Source organism: Neophocaena asiaeorientalis, unplaced genomic scaffold (assembly GCF_003031525.2).
Source record: "Neophocaena asiaeorientalis asiaeorientalis breed wild unplaced genomic scaffold, Neophocaena_asiaeorientalis_V1.1 scaffold198, whole genome shotgun sequence".
Lineage (NCBI taxonomy): Eukaryota > Metazoa > Chordata > Mammalia > Artiodactyla > Phocoenidae > Neophocaena > Neophocaena asiaeorientalis.
Genome location: NW_020175221.1, coordinates 7,733,217 through 7,750,000, shown reverse-complemented (window position 1 = coordinate 7,750,000; position 16,784 = coordinate 7,733,217). Strand labels below are relative to the sequence as shown.

The window sequence follows — 16,784 nt, the reverse complement described above, 5'->3', positions numbered from 1 at the left end:
CAGCAGCAGCCCAACACGGCAGTATTCTGTCCACAGGACATTTTGAAATCAGGGTCTAAATATTATTTAAAATTGATCGTGAAGAACAAAATATTTACCGTCTCATTTTTTAACTTCCAATGCCCCCTCATCCTAGGGAGCAATACAACCTAGGCAAGCAAAAACAATCAAGGTCAGATATCCTTTATTCTGCATTGCTAACACCTGCCACTGGGGGCTCCAGAGTGTCTTTAGCATCACCCCTTCCTTTCTATCTCCCTCATCAAGATTGCCTTCCTTAAGACACTATCATCTCTCAGCTTGACTTGTTGCTCTGCAGGCTCTGACCCCTTCCACATAACTTCAGTACACGTGACCAAGGTTTTGTTTGTTGTTCTCCATTCCCTCCCCTCTTCAGACCCTTACAGTGATTTCTTATAAAACTAAATGTCGGGACGTCCTTGGCGGTCCAGTGATTAAGACTTCACCTTCCAGTGCAGGGGGTGCAGGTTCCATCCCTGGTGGGGGAGCTAAGATCCCACATGCCTCTCAAACAAAATAATCAAAACATAAAACAGAAGCAGTATTATAACAAATTCAATAAAGACTTTTAAAAAACAATGTACCACATTAAAAGAAAAATCTTTTTAAAAAATCTAAATATCTAGTGATGAATAAAACCCCTTCACCAGAGTACTACAGCAATCTCACATATCACATTTTCTTCTAAGTAAACATATTTTGTCTATCACAGAGAAATAGTTTAATGTCATTAAAATAATTTTGGTTATGAAGTTGAAAGTCCTAAACTCTAGTCTTGGTTGTCCCACTTACTAGTTCTGTGATCCTGGGTGAGTTATTAACTTCTTCATATTTCAAAGAATTGTTACATAGTGTCTGTAAAGAGCTTTATACTACACTTGATCCCCTGTAATATAAATATATGCATATTTATATACTAAATATTAAAAATAGCTTTCTACAAACATGTTGTTTAGAATCATGGGTAGTACAAAGCTCTTACCAACATGTCATTTCTTTAGCACTTGGTTATTTGCTGCCTTATAATTGTTCCCTTGTTTCATGGGTGTTTTGTCTCCAAGCTTGATTTCATACTTGTGTGAGGCTGCTTCCATCACTTACACTTTATTGTATCTTCTGCAGTGCCTTAGTTGGTTGACTGAGTCCACTGCTTTATCCCATTTTTGACCCAGTAGCTTCCCTTAACCTTGACCTTCTACCTCATCAATGTCTTCTCCTCCTTTAGGAAGCCTTCCTAGAGCTTCTGAAAGAGAACTGGTGGGTTTTCTAACATATGATCCCCTAAGCAGAGAAATTTGCAATGTGGATTTATTTATAATCTGAGAATGGCCTTAGTATAGACAGAACATGTAAGCAATGATGATGATCCCCAGAAAGCTGAGAGATGATGAAATCAAATATATACAGAGAAAGACTCTAGCAAGGTCCAAAATCTATCTGTGGTCACCACTGTCTAGGGTGGGTGTTCTCCAAACTATTGTCTTAAATGTTTGGTTAATGGGCCTGTATGGATATTTAGATATCATAGATATATATATACACATATGTTTATATTTATATCTCATGCTCCTAAGCCTTAAGAATTATAAAATTAACAAACTGGCTCTGATCTGATTTCGTCCTTGACAAGAGACTTACTTAAGCTTTCCAAGTAGTTTTCATATAGAGTGAATTTTCTGGTCAAACGAACAGGAAACATCAGGTCTGCACAATTGTTTTATTTCTGGTTGTAAAAACTGGCACGCTTATACAGCAATCTCTCATAAGTTCATAGAGCATAATATTGGCCTTCTCAAGTCCTTTCAGCTCTGGATCACTCAATGGAAGATTCTTAGAAAACAATGGACTAGAAGCTAGCATAATGATTTTATCAAAATAATATCACCCTATGGAGTCCTGCCTGGCAGATGGTCAGTCAACATCCCTTCCAGAGTTATCCCTCTGTCTCCTCCCTCAAAGCACAGTTATAATGGAATGAGTTTACACGGTTCAAAATACAACAGGTTCTATGAATTAACTTTTAAAGCTATTTGCTTAAACAGCCTGCGGAGTTAAAGTAGCTAGTGTAGACACAGAGACACGAAACACATCTACTGTGGAAGATAAACGGAAACCAAAGAAGCTTGTTGCTCTGCAAACCAGAAAAAGATTGAGGTCTAATTTCTCAGACTTAAATGTGCATTTGAGTCATGAGGGGATCTTGTAAAAATGCAGATTTTGATTCAAAATAGGCTGGGATGGGGCCTGAAAGGCTGTGTTTCTAAAAAGCACCCAGGTGATGGCAGTGCTGCAGACAAGGACCTGACTTGGAGGAGCAAGGGCAGAGAATTTAAGCTACATAGCAGTGTTCGGAGGTAATATAAACACAGGCACTTTGTCTCTTTCAACAACTCAGCTAGAGAGCACCAAAGTAAAGTTATCATAGTTAAGAAGTGATATAATACATTTTGTATTAGTATTTGTATTTCTAGTTTTTACTAGAAATTATATTTACAAGAGAATAGTTTTCTTTTGTATCCATTCTTATCAGGTCCCAAGAGTGGGAGTGAAGTGGTTTATGTTCTCTGACAGGTTTATGTGCTTAAGCCATGGGCTTTGCTCAACTACCTCCAAACACATACTCCAGGAGCAGGGACCAGAACAGGGCTGATAGCCTCCTTAGCATGTCCTCTAAAGCTCCAAATACCTAACGATGATGGGAAGGGACTCTCACAGCTTCTCAGATCATTCTGTGCACTTTTCTAGCACTTTCTGGAAACTTACCACAACACCAACAGTCAGGCCCTAGTGGAACAAAGTACCTTCATTCAAAACCTGCTATGTGTCCTAGAACAAAAAATTTCACAATTTGTATGGAAACACAAAAGACCCTGAATAGCCAAAGCAATCTTGAGAAAGAAAAATGGAGCTGGAGGAATCAGGCACCTGGACTTCAGACAATACTACAAAGCTACAGTAATCAAGACAGTATGGTACTGGCACAAAAACAGAAATATAGATCAATGGAACAGGATAGAAAGCCCAGAGATAAACTCACACACATATGGTCACCTTATATGTGATAAAGGAGGCAAGAATATACAATGGAGAACAGACAGCCTCTTCAACAAGTGGTACTGGGAAAACTGGACAGCTACATGTAAAAGAGTGAAATTAGAACACTCCCTAACACCATACACAAAAATAAACTCAGAATGGATTAAAGACCTAAATGTAAGGCCAGAAACTATCAAACTCTTAGAGGAAAACATAGGCAGAGCACTCCATGACATAAATCACAGCAAGATCATTTTTGACTCACCTCCTAGAGAAATGGAAACAAAAACTGAAGTAAGTCAGAAAGAGAAAAACAAATACCGTATGCTAACACATATATATGGAATCTAAAAAAAAAAAATGGTTCTGAAGAACCTAGGGGCAGGTCAGGAATAAAGATGCAGACCTACTAGAGAATGGGCTTGAGGACACCAGGAGGGGGAAGGGTAAGCTGGGAAAAAGTGAGAGAGTGGCATGGACATATAAACACTACCAAATGTAAAATCATTAGCTAGTGGGAAGCAGCCTCATAGCACAGGGAGATCAGCTCGGTGTTTTGTGACCACCTAGAGTGGTGGGATGGGGGGGTGGCAGGGAGATGCAGGAGGGAGGAGATATGGGGATATATGTATATGTATAGCTGATTCACTTTGTTATAAAGCAGAAACTAATGCGTCATTGTAAAGCAATTATACTCTAATAAAGATGTTAAAAAAAAACTTGCTTTGTGCTCTAAACAGGGCATTTTCTAAGGTGGCTAAAGGAACCATGGATTTCAGGATATGCAGCCCTCAATTCCCTTTCCATATCTGCCCCTAAAGTTTTCAACAAAGTTAGGCCTCCTGTAGAAAGTGATAGCCACAGAAAAAGATGAAGATAATAAGCAACTAGGTGATGCACCCAAGTAGGATGGGGGATGGAGTGCTTTTGCCTTTAGTGTAGAAATATCTTATTTAATTATTAAAGTCCTGCTTTATTATACAGTTCAGTATTTTTCTATCTACAGTTTGCAGCCCATTGGTGAACCTTGAAATCATTTTCATGGTTCAGAACCAGGCTGTTTTAAAAATGCAGTAGACCAGTGTGCAACGCAGTTCAAAGGGGAAGTATCATTTAATGAAACTTCTCAGTTACACCTGTCTATGTACTGAGCTATATTGTAAAGTGCATTTCTTACTATGCATCATAATCAAAAATTTGAAAAATCACTGAACTATAGCTTGCTTTATGGTAGAGGAGGGTATTTTTTAGAGTCATCATTGTTTTTAATCTATTTATTTTTACTATATTCACCAGGCATTGCCTTAGCTAGATGAGGTCATAGCGAGTAGCCTTTTCAGAAATTTCACTGCCCTTTTCACTATAAATTCCTTGAACTCATATAGCATGCTTAAGCCATATGCATTATATATACACATATAATATTAAATTCCTATAGATCATGTGTCATACTAATAGACCAATTTAACTGACACTGAACTATTCCTGGGTATTATACACCCAATTCCCTACATCCAGTCAATTGCTGGGAGCATCTCACAGCTTTCAAGTTACAAGGGCACCATCTTCTGGTGAAATATTTTCTTTGTTGGGCCGATATTAAAGAGCTACCAAAAAATGTCCTGATTTTTCAAGCAAAAATTGCAACTGACATCATATATACATTGATATTCTTTAGAGCTTTTTACTTCATTCAGGAGTTTCACTCCATTCCCAATCTGAGAAAGGTCTTTCTATTCCTCAGCAGTGAGAGGAGCTAGTCTGTCCTTCCTGACTTTCCGTTACACTAGGCTGGTTTCAAGTTTCAGCTCCTCCTTGAATTCCAGCCTGCTGAGACTTCCCTCTAGAATCATCCAAAATGGAGCCTCTCACAGCCTACCCTTTGAGATGTTCAGGGCCCAAAGCAAAGGTATTTGCAGTTTTGCTGTCTATGGTTCTATGTACAGTAATGTTATTTCTTCTACAAATAAAATTCCTAAAACCTAAAATCAACAGCTTTTATACATTTGAAGTGAAAGATGCAAATGGAAGAACGGTTTCTCTGGAAAAGTTTAAAGGCAAAGTAAGTTGTATCTTCTGATTTTTATTTCTGTTGTTTGTCCGTGTTCTCTGCTTATTCTCTTAATAGTCCATTTTTCACTGTTAAACGGTCATATTATAATTTAGTCTTCAATGTAATGTTATTAGTATATCACTTTAGCCATCAGAGCTCTCAATTTGTATACTTCTAATTGATAACTGATTATGTTAACTGTTTGCTTTAAGTGATGGATCAATACTTTAAGTTGCTTAGGAAATTCTTAGAGTTAGTAATGTGAATATGGAGTATTCCATATAATGTGAATATGAAAGTATTAATTCCATAATCTAACAACATTAAAAAGCACTCTATCAATAATCATATTTTATCTTTTATTTTTAAAAATAAAACTTTAATTGAGTACATAGGGCTTTTTCAATGGTCGTGATTTTTCAGAGTTTTAACTCAGGCATCCATGTTATGATTTTCAGCAGAATTGGGTATATCTAAAAATATGAGGTAACCATCTATCAAAGGTTGTATTCCTCCAAAATGATTTAGGATTTTAACTACTTGCAAATATTTTTTTTAATCTTTTATTTGCTTCACTTTCCGGTTGGATTTTTTTCTTTTTCCGGGAGGTTGCACTAGTTGTAAACGTGGCTAGTGACTGCCAACTCACAGACAGAAATTACTTAGCACTGCAGGAACTGCACAAAGAGTTTGGACCATTCCACTTCAGCGTCTTGGCTTTTCCATGCAATCAGTTTGGAGAATCGGAGCCCCGCCCAAGCAAGGAAGTAGTATCTTTTGCAAGAAATAACTTCGGAGTAACGTTCCCCATCTTCCACAAGATTAAGATTCTAGGACCTGAAGCAGAACCTGCATTTAGATTTCTTGTTGGTAAATATCCACCTTGCCTCACCAATTTAATGCTTTTAATTGCTTTTCATTTTTAAAACAAATATACCAGGACAATACATTCATTTGAAATGTTTTAGTGGGGAAGTTTTATAAAACTATCAAAGAGCTAGATTCTCATCCTTTGTGACTTTCTAGAAGTTATGCTTCCCTGAAATCAATGTTTTAACTTATTGGATGGTAAAATAAATCTACTCCAGTGTATTGTATTTTTATGATCATTTTCCTGAAGAATTTACTTTAAGTGTGGTCATGGCTATTTTCACAAAATATTTCAATTCTCATTTAACTAACATGTGGGCAAATATCCCTCCCCAATATTAAAGCTATACATCCCACATCAATATTGCTGAGCGTTATTAGTTGAACTTATCTTTGTGGTTATTTTTATGTTGCCTTACTTATCTAAGATATTATCCTCAAGGGTGAATAATATCTGTTTGCCAGGTGGTTTTTGGCAAAATTCAAAACAATATATCTTGATTTTTTTTGGAGGAGGGTAGTGTTAGGCTATCTCTGTAATTAAGCTAGCTACAGAAACCTATTTAAAGATTTTCCAGCATAAACGTGGTGCAGTATAGTGACTAAAAGCCAAACTTTGGCCCCAGTCTGTGTTGAAACCCCTGCTCCTTTACCTTTGCTGGGTGGTATTAGGCACATAATTTCTCTGTGCCTGTTTCCTCGTTTGTAAAATGACGTTATCAATAGTATCTACCCCCTAAGATTGCCTGGAGGATTAAGTGTGTTAATAATAAAAGTAAAGTACTTATTCACATACAGCTTACACTGTGGCAGACACTATTCTAAAGGACATTCAGCTCATGTCCTCTCATCTAACTTATATAGATGACAGCCTCAGTCATTTTCACTGTGGGTAATTTGAGTTTTGCTAAAACCATGACCTCATCCAGGCAATCAAGCTTCCAATCAAACAAACCAGCCAATGATGTCCTATAATATTTCATTTAAGTATGAAATCAGAATCATCCAAAAACATTTTATTCAGTTTCTAGGGAAAGTCAATATAATGCCTAACACCACAAATAGCAACTAGAGTGAGGTCTTCATTCCTTTTATTTCCAGGGTGCACAGGAAAAAAAAAAGCCAGAGCATGTGCCCTGTAATCATCTCTCAATTACAGCAGGCAAATACTTGGGCACAATAGCTCCTAGGTTCTTCCCCTTTGTCACTAAGAAAGCTTCTGAAACTCCACTTACCCTGTGTGATCAAAACATAACAGTGATTTAAGGTTTCACTAAAGTTAGATGAAGCTCCAGAGACAAAGATTATGAGTTGACGGCCAAATGAAAATTAGATCTTTGAAAACTGGCCACAATGGACAGTACCTGATCATGCACTCACAAACAAGATGGCTCTGTACAGGTGTACAGGTTGTCCACTAAACAGGAATAAGGAGGCAAACGGGGGCTGAAACATAGGCGAGTGTAAGGTATGTGCTGAGAGACTGTCCCCACCTGGAAGGATATCTTTTTCTAATTCACACGAAGATGTTACACTGACTAGAGAGAGCCCTGCCCTGATGGGCATTATCTTTAAAAACACATTTTCCATCATAAAAATGGCTATATTTCAAAGCGATTTTAAGAAGGCTTTAGTTAATAATATGATGTTCATACCAAGTCACTGATGTTTGAGCTAATCAGCAACACTATTAAAAATGAAATAACCAGTGTAAATGCTTGGCACAGTACACAAAATAAAACACGTATAAGTAAATATTAGGCTACTTTTCATTCATTATTTTTAACCTGTGCTCCCGCATTTGTTCTTTCCCCAGCATAAAGCAAAGTATCCCTCAATTTTAAAAACTCTAGGCAGTGTGTTCCTTCTACCTACCTCATCAGCAATGTTTTTGAAAGGATAGTTAACATTTGTTTTCTCCACTTCCCTGTCTCTGCTTCCTTCTTAGATCACTGTGTTTGGCCTCTCACTCCATAACTCTCCTGAGCCTGGTGGGTCTCGCTGCCTGTGACTTCTACTCTGGCCCCTTCTCTTCCTCCCTTGCAGGTTCCTCTTTTCCTCCACCCTTAACTCTACTGATCCTCAGGATTCTGTCATATCCACATGGGCTCTCCTTACTCTGTCTCCTTTCCCTGGGTGAGCCCTTGCTCTTAAGCTCCGAAGCCTCCTCTGATTGGGTGTCCCACATAACCTGAATCTCCTTGTGTACAAAAATGAATTTGTCATCTTCCTCCTAAAATCTGTTTGCTTTGCCATGTTCCCTATTTTAACAGCACGAGCTCTGCAAATAGGAAGGTCTAGATATCAATCCAGGCTCTACCACTCACTAGCATGTGATTGTGAGTCCAGGCCTCCATTTGTCTCATCTGCAAAATGGGGATAATAATAATATCCAATGTTTACAGGGTTGCTGTAAAGATTAAAGGAGAGGATCCATTTAAAGCACTGAGCATACATTACTAGGCACATAATAATTATATTTTTTCTCATGTTAGTCAATAATAATGCACACAAATCCTGTATGATATAAATAGAAAAAAACTTCTACATTTCTTACCTAAATTAAGATATATCAAAGGATATCTACAATTATTTAGAATTCCTTACTATATAATATGCAACAATATTAAAAACATATATATATATTTACTACAAAAAGTAATCCATACATTCCTATTACCAAAGACATTTAGAACATCACTTTATCTTTAAAAAAATGTTAAGAAACTGAAAGTTTTCACCTAGTGACAGGGTAAATTTTTTGTGGTGGAGATCAACAAATCTAAAATAAACTAATTTATTTCATTTCTTGATTCTAGGTCAGTAGAATCATCAGTGAAGTCACCAAGTATTTCTATAAATCTGGTTACACAAACTTTGAGTTGTTTTGTTTGGGTGTTTTGCTTTTTGTTTAGTTTGGTTTTTGAAATGATGACAATACTAGAACTTGATTCTAAAGTTGTAATTTATGCAGATACTAACAAAAATGAAAATCTTGAAAAAGAATTTACTCATGAAAATATATTCTGATATTTTAGATTCGTCAAACAAAGAACCAAGATGGAATTTCTGGAAGTATCTTGTCAACCCTGAAGGTCAAGTTGTGAAATCTTGGAGGCCAGAGGAACCCATTGAAATCATCAGGCCTGAGATAGCAGCTCTGATTAGACAAATGATCATAAAAAAGAAAGAGGATCTATGAAAATGCCATTGAATCATTCTAAGGCAATAGTCAGAATACAGAAATGTCTCCGTGAGGGTTTGATCCCATTTTAAATACTCTGACAATTAAATGTGGCACTGAAGGATGACTTTCCTTTTATGTTATCTTGTCAGTGACTGGTAATGAATGTCCCCACAATAGAGATGTTACCTAAAGCAAAAATGAAGAGTAGCCAAAGACTCTAAATGAAATATATTAAATACTTCATCTGACCACACTAATTCAGAATACAGTCACCAATGTGCTTCAATATCCTATTGTCTGACTTGACATTTTCTAGTATCATTCTTGGTGGAAATGCCAACACACTAGACCACTGTTTGAATTCAAGACACTGTGTGACATTTCCAGAGTAACTAATTATAAATGATTATTTTTATGTAATAAAAAACAAAATAAACACTGAAAATGTGAAATATAGATTCTAATCCTTATGTATTTTTATTTGTTTCAGGTACAGGATTTTGGGTTTTTTGGGGTTTTTTTTTTAAGTACAGGTTCATGGTATGTTTTACTACACCTGGCCAAATAGTCACTTATAAATGACATTATCACAACATTTGAAAAAGCCTTCATCTTTCTCAATATTTATTATTATCTAGAAGCAACTCAAATTCCATAATTAGAATATTAACACTTGAGTCAGTCTGTATTTTTGAGTGAAAATCCCAAGTGTAAGAAAAAAGCCATGAGTATATGATCATTCAGCTTGATTCCCCTTCAGGTTAATTTTGATAAATTCGTTACAAGTTAATTCCTTACAGGTTTTGGTTAATTCTTTACAGGTTAATTCCTTACAGGTTCCTTACAGGTTAATTTTGGTTGCTAATCTAGTCAGACTAGGTTAGCCATTTGGAAAGAATTCAATGCTTCATCATTCTCATGGCTGTAGTAAGAAGAATCAACTGCAAACAGTCAAAACTCTTAACGAAGAAAAGGGAGTGATTGCAACTACATGAGTCTTAGAAACATCAGCAACCACCGAGCCTTTTGATAGAGTCACAACATACCTTTTCTCCCAAAGTCCTGATCTTTACGTTTTGTCAGCCTTCTAATTATTGGAAAAAAAGCAACCTGCCAAGTTGATGAAGGTTAATTATTGCCCCATGAAATATATATTCATTTCACAAAGGAGTTAAACAGGAATACTGGAGCCAAAAACCAGTGTGAAAAAACAGTCATGTAGAATTTGGCTAAGAAGGAAGACCCAATCTAAATAACTGTGAATTGGCTCTCCAATTCTGACCTGATGAGTGAAAGTGAAGGCTTTTTTTTATGGTGAAATAAGTAGTGCCACCTCAGTAATTCTGCAAAAGTGTTTAAAGTTCTTTAAAAAAATCAAATATATTTCCCGGAATACCTTCTACTTCAACATAGATGTCCAACCCCCAGCTCTGAATGTATTTAGTAAGCTCTCTGATGGGGGCGGAGGTGTGGTTCCCCTCAGGTCAAGAGGATGTGCAGAGGCACCTCAAGAATAGCAGTCAATATGGTTAAAATAGTATGTTTTATATTATGTGACTTTTACCACAATAAAAAAGACATAAAAAAAAAAAAAAAAGAATGGTGGTCACTGTGTGAGCAAAGCCCGCTTCTACCTCTCACCAGCAGCAGGGCCTTGGGCCAAGCTCAACTACTTTTCAGTTTCCTCACCCATAAATTGGGGGTGGGATCAAAGTGAACAAAAAGCCCCTTCCAAGTTCCCAAGGGTTTTCAAGTGATCAGGAATCAGCACCAACCTGGATTGTTGTTGAACAAATGGAAGCCACCTCACTAGTCTATCTGTCTTTTGCAAGCTTGCCCCCAAAATGCCTGTTAGCAATTTGAATTCTGGGCCTCTAAGCAAAATTTTATTTAGGATAATCCCTCCAAGTGTTGCTTCTGGAGCACTCTTGCTGTTTACCCCCGCTTACGACTTCCATGAATTCATATCAGTGCTCCAGGACGGCCGGGGTGTTTATGTGCTCACAGTCAGGGTGTGAGCGGAAGTGTATCTGCCAGCACCACAGAGGTTACGTAGACACCCCACTGCCAGACAGAGGGTAATGAGCTGCGGGACGACCAGGACTGTCCCAGAGAACACAGTTGAGGTGTCCATCCTGCCCCAAATCACTAGTTCTCTCCAAAGCCATAAAAAGTGGGTTTTTCACTTATATATCTCCAAACTTGGTTGCCTTATTCAAACTATAATCTCTGCTAGGTTAGACTTGATTCTCTCCTCTTGCCCCTCTGAGTATGCAGGGAAGGCAGGTAGGGATTTGAAAGTGTGTCATACAGGTGTCCATTCAGGGTTCTGTAACAACCAGGCTATGTGTGATGAAAGAGAGGAGAGCCATTTGCAGATGTGCTGCCACCCAGACCTCAAATGTCTCATATGAATACCGTCAGGCAAACACACAGAGGAAAAAAATGCATTTTTCTTGAACTGAGCACAATACCTTCTCTATCTCAGCAACAAAAACCCTGGGACAGGGCTTCCCTGGTGGTGCAGTGGTTGTCAAAAAAAAAAAAAAAAAAAAAGTCTGGGATATAAACTGCTACGAGCTGCCTGAACTGAGAAGTATAACAAAACTAGTAGGCATCCCATAAAAGAGTATTCAGCAGTTGTCCTCCTGACAAAGGAAAGGGACAAAATCAAATGCTTTTAACTGTGGTTAATAATTCACTGACGAAGTTTGTTTTTGTTTGTTTTATTTGGGAAGTGGAGAGGAGTACTTCCTACTAACTTCTGATCATCATATTATGGCAGATGTAAAAATACAGAGTGTTGGAGAGTGGAACAAATATGAATTTGCCTGAAATATTCCCAAAAAATTGTACTTCATTTTTGAAACTGCGTACTAATTATAGCATACCTATAGTATGTATATATGTACATATACATAATTCTTAATAACTATAGTATATATAGCATATATACAGTGATGACTGGTAAATGTTTAACAACCAAATCTCTGGAGGAGGAGTCCCAATTTGCAGCATTTGCAATTTCTATGGTGTGAATGCTCCCACATGGTCAATTTTAATCTACTAATGGTTTGATAACTGGCTTGTAAAATTTCTGAAAATTTAACAATCATTTCTCACAGACCAGGACAAGCTGGCTCCAGCACAACAAAATTTTTAAAATCTGACTTACGGTAATAAGGATCTCCACAGAGAAAAACCTAAAGCAAAAACATATCACATATACTCTTTATTTTTATTACAAATATATTATTTTGACAGGTTATATATAAATGTGGATGTATATGCAGTTATACTGAATTATGAAAAGCTGCTAACATTATAACTGTATAATCACACTATAATCTAACGACGTAACTGGATTGCCTGCAGGTAATTTCAAGTAGGAAAACACTCCAGTAAAAAATAAGAAAAAAAATATAGAGAGAGAGAGAGAGAGAAAGAGAGAGACAATGTCTAAGAAGGAAAACAAAAACTAGTTCTCTACATTTATTTTCTTTAAACATATTAACTGTTTCAAGACTTCCCGATATGAGCGAGAAGATCTTGGGTGATCCCTGTACAAAATCATGTGTATTCCTGCTAACATGTTCCTTTGAAAGAAAAATGTCATGTTTGGGTGCAGCTAATATGGGGACGCTCTGTATCCCTCAGCTTGACTTCATGTTTCCCAGGGAATAATAAAATCCTAATAACTGTTACACCAAGAAACTAATACATCACACTTCTTCCCACTCTTCTTGTTCCCTCCTCCCTCCGAACGGTTAAGACCACACCTTGCCGAGGGAAGCATTCTCTTTTGGGGGGCAGAGGCTGGTGAGGGAGAGCCATTAAAGAGCACTGAGAAACTCAGACATTTTCCAGAGGGTGTGATGGCAAGCAATTACATACCCAGCACCAGTGAACAGCAGTGGTTGCCCCCAGAGAAGATACTTCCAACCAACTTTGCCTCCCTCCTCCTTTTTTCTTCAACCCACTTCCATCTTCTCTTCCTCTGACATCCCAAGTGTGGATCCCTCTCTTTCCTTCTCACTCTTACGAAAACGTTTTCTTTTTGAATTTAAACATTCAATCGCCTCCTTACCCATTGATCTCCTTGTTTATCTTTACTACACTCGATTCTTTCTTACCTTTCTCATCATCTCAATAATAGGAACTGAACTATGTATTCTGTTTATTGAGTATAAATGTTGGCATTTTATGTCTTGCTCTTTAAAAAAAATTTTTTTAAGTAAAATACAAAGGACAAGACTTCTAAATTTAGTAAGTTTTATTTTTATCAACAGATCAGTGATTTTCTATAGAAAATAACATGTTGAAATTTAACCTTAAAAAAAAGATGAAAACAATATTTACATTAAAGGAATACTTAAACACAAAGATGCTGAAAATGGAATGATACTAGGCAACAAAAAAAGAGGATGAGATGTGAAAGTAGCAAAATGCATAAGAATCAAATTATACGTATCTCTTTAACCCATGGTTCTAGAAATGTTTACATTTAAATAAGGTAAGAATTTAATTTTACCCGTAACTTATAGTCCAATGCAGTAGAGAATGTGATACATTTTTCACTTCTCATTTAGGGTGTAAATAATTGACCAGACCACCAAAGTCAGTTCCATGAACTTGCTGCAAATGTTTATACAACCACAGTGTGTCTGGGACCCAACACACACCTGACACGGCTCCGTGAGTCAAAATGGCCTCCAAGGGAATGAGAAAATATTTTAAATTATACTGTGCGGTCAGTTGTCCCCCTTCACAAACTAAATATCATGCTCTCTTCCAAACACTGTATGAGTCTGTGATTTTACAGAAAATGAAGACTCAAGGCAAATCTTCCAAACAATTTAGCCCCATCTCCTAACCCCCAAAATCCCCATTTCTCTTGATATTCAAGTGAAAATGTTTTAGTTGACTGACTCATCTGCAAAGTTACTTCAATTCTCCCTTTAGCTGTACACACACATGGTAACTGAGACCTACTCTAATGTCAAATTAAGAAACTAATGATCCAGAAAGAATTCTAAAGACTTAGTTGAAAGTTGAAAATTTGAGGAAACATTTTAGGTTTTCCATTCCAAATTGTCATTATATTCTAAATTTTATATTTAAAATAAATATATAATTTCACAAATATTTTAATACTGTCTACAAGTATTAGGGACTCCAGAATATTACCTGAAATTTTTAAAATAATTAATTGGAGTAGTTTCTTCAGCATTATAAAGCTGTTTGTTGTATTATAACTGAAAAGTAGTAATAAACATTATGGTAAAGAGTGACCCGGTTCATGGCAAAAAGTACACGTACACACAAACATACACACATATTACTTACAGATTTAATTATACTCTGATGTTCATTGTACATGCAATGAGATAGCAGTTGCATGTTAGCTGATGCCATTCACATATTCAACCAGCTAACAATACACTGCCAACCCATCACACACAGGTAACCATTGTACTTCGTTAACAAGAAGAATTTATCCAGAAGCAAGTGGCAGGGTAGTTGTGGCTGCTGAATTGACCCAAAGCAGCCAGCTAACAACACACTGCCTACCTGATTCAGGTCACTACTGCTTTTCATGGCCCATAAAGTCACTGAGGCTAAATTTGTAACATGAAACAGTGGCAGAACTTTCATCTTAATAGTCACATTAAAGAAAACTTACTGGCAAAACCTGTTCCTCCAAAAATACTATAAGAAATAAAACCAATATTTTCTTTAATCTATTCAAAAACTTAAAAAGAAAACTTTCAAAATACTTCCACTTAGGTTTTACAAATTAAAGGCTCGGATACTGCTATACAAGTGAATTAACAAAGTTATACATAACTGTAGCTTTTCCCATTGTTTCTATTTACTGACGAAAAGACCAGTTGTCTGTATCAGGTAGTCAAATATCTAGGAGCCATGGTGATACAAAAGGTAGGCAAGACAAATCTTCAGCTTTGTTTGGGAAAAATAAATATTAAAGTATTTAGGGAATTTTAGGAGTCAAATGTCATTTGTTTTCTCTGGCTACAAAGGCTATTAGTCATTGCATTCTGAAAGTTATGTGTTCAATTTATTGTGTCACCAATTAAATACAGAAAAATTTAAAGAAGGTCTGAAAAAAAATCTATAAAACTGGTGATGGTTTTGAAACTAAAATCTATAAGTAAAAACTAAGGGAATGTGAACTATTTAGCCTAGAGAGAAGCAAGGTGAATCCTGATAATGATTTACACTGATTACAAGAGACACTAAAGGCCTTTGGGTTCGGACTTTCAAGGTGAAAAAGTACTACATGCGATCAACTGTTAAATTACTAACCTAAGGGCCGTAGATTATGCCACTTCTCCTCTTGACCACAAGATAGCACCATTTCCGTTTCTTTGGGGGGCAAGCTTATGAACACAACAGAGGGGAGTGCAACTAGCAACTGTTAAAATGAAATTATAACAGCCAGCTAAAGAAGCACTGCCTACCTGATACACCCAAGCTTCATCTTTTGCTGTAGAGGCAAAAACTAGAACGTAACATTCAGATTAAAATGATTACCATTATTTGTCAGTCAGAGATCTTCAGTTTCTTACAAAAATGTTTTAATATATACTCATTAATATATAGACTGTAGTTAGTGATAGTATGAGATTTTTTTAATTTTTCGTATTTTCAGACCAATTCATACTTCCAGCAAATATCTTTAGCAAGAATTAGTTTGTTCGAGGTCATATTCAAGACAGAGAACTGGAGTAAGCACTGGACACTCACCTTGGGAGAATCTTGACCTCTCTTCTGTTTCATGTCTTTGGCGAGCACCCGCATGACCTCCTCCTTTGAAAATACAGACAACATATATGAATATAAACTGTTTAGGAAAATCATAATATTAGGCGTGGAATGTTTCTAGATCCTTACTTAGTCAAACTACATTCACTTTTCTTTGAAAGAAAACAGGCACCGCCAGAATATAACTAAATTACACAACTCAAAATTAAAATCAGGATTTAGAGTTTTGAACTACCTCTTGGTCCTAAACAGGTATTATAAACGGTGCCTTCGACAAGAAGTCTCTTTAGGGAGTTGGGGCGAGGAAACAAAAGGGCGTTACTCACCCATAGGATCTCTTCTCCGGTCCGGACCCTCCTCCGGGCGGTGCGCTCAAGTTTCCACTCCATCTCTGGAGGAGTTTGCCCTACCTGGCTGGAGAGTAGCCTCTCCTCGACCGCTTTTAGTTTTGCCCCCCAGGTCTAAGCCAGTCTTGACGCTTAATCATCAAACCTCTGGAGTCTTGTTCCCCAGGATGATCATATTTCACCCCAACCTCCCATTTTTCCCCACTCCTCCCACCGCTCTCAGCGAGCTTTCCCCAGGGTACGGTTTAAAAAGCCGGCGGGGCGGCAGCCAGAGCGGGAATCCCCCTCTCCGGCTTCTCATTGGCCGGCGCTGCGGTGACGTCAGAGCCCGGGAGGGCTTCCCCCTGCGCGCTCTTCTTTTTTTTTCCCTCCCTCCCGGCCGGCGGCCGCGCCGCTCAACCTCCAGCTCTTTGTCAGCGGAGGCGCGCACAGGAGCGCCAAGCTTTGCCGCGAGCGGTGGCGGGCCTGAGCTGCGCCAGGAGCG

General features: G+C 37.5%; 2 protein-coding genes across 5 annotated transcripts in view; one reads left to right on the top strand and one right to left on the bottom strand.

The window, feature by feature from the left end:
* Positions 1 to 16,509, bottom strand: part of CDC20B (cell division cycle 20B) — a 63,252-nt gene extending 46,743 nt beyond the window's left edge. Inside the window, exons 1-2 of the mRNA XM_024765358.1 lie at positions 16,280 to 16,509; positions 15,936 to 15,998 (exon numbers count right to left, since the gene is read on the bottom strand). Coding sequence (XP_024621126.1) covers positions 15,936 to 15,998; positions 16,280 to 16,342 — 126 coding nt within the window. The 5' untranslated portion in view covers positions 16,343 to 16,509. The remainder of the gene's footprint in view (positions 1 to 15,935; positions 15,999 to 16,279) is intronic.
* On the top strand, positions 4,898 to 9,623 carry GPX8 (glutathione peroxidase 8 (putative)). 4 transcript variants are annotated; one of them, XM_024765359.1, is made up of 3 exons: positions 4,898 to 5,119; positions 5,719 to 5,980; positions 9,019 to 9,623. In XM_024765359.1, exons 1-3 carry the CDS (start codon positions 4,916 to 4,918, stop codon positions 9,180 to 9,182), a joined length of 630 nt encoding a protein of 209 aa, XP_024621127.1. In that variant the 5' UTR covers positions 4,898 to 4,915; the 3' UTR covers positions 9,183 to 9,623. The 4 variants fall into 4 exon arrangements, with proteins under 4 accessions (XP_024621127.1, XP_024621128.1, XP_024621130.1 ...); XM_024765360.1 differs by having other exon boundaries at positions 4,916 to 4,966; XM_024765361.1 differs by having other exon boundaries at positions 4,918 to 4,966; positions 5,777 to 5,980.
* Positions 16,510 to 16,784: the final 275 nt, after the last annotated feature.

Bases quoted from the DNA above. Each gene is read 5' to 3' on its own strand.
- GPX8 (XM_024765359.1), top strand. From the start codon at position 4,916: ATGGAGCCTCTCACAGCCTACCCTTTGAGATGTTCAGGGCCCAAAGCA. The intron at 5,120-5,718 runs GTAAGTTGTATC...TTTTTCCGGGAG, and splicing joins TGGAAAAGTTTAAAGGCAAA to GTTGCACTAGTTGTAAACGT. The intron at 5,981-9,018 runs GTAAATATCCAC...CTGATATTTTAG, and splicing joins TGCATTTAGATTTCTTGTTG to ATTCGTCAAACAAAGAACCA.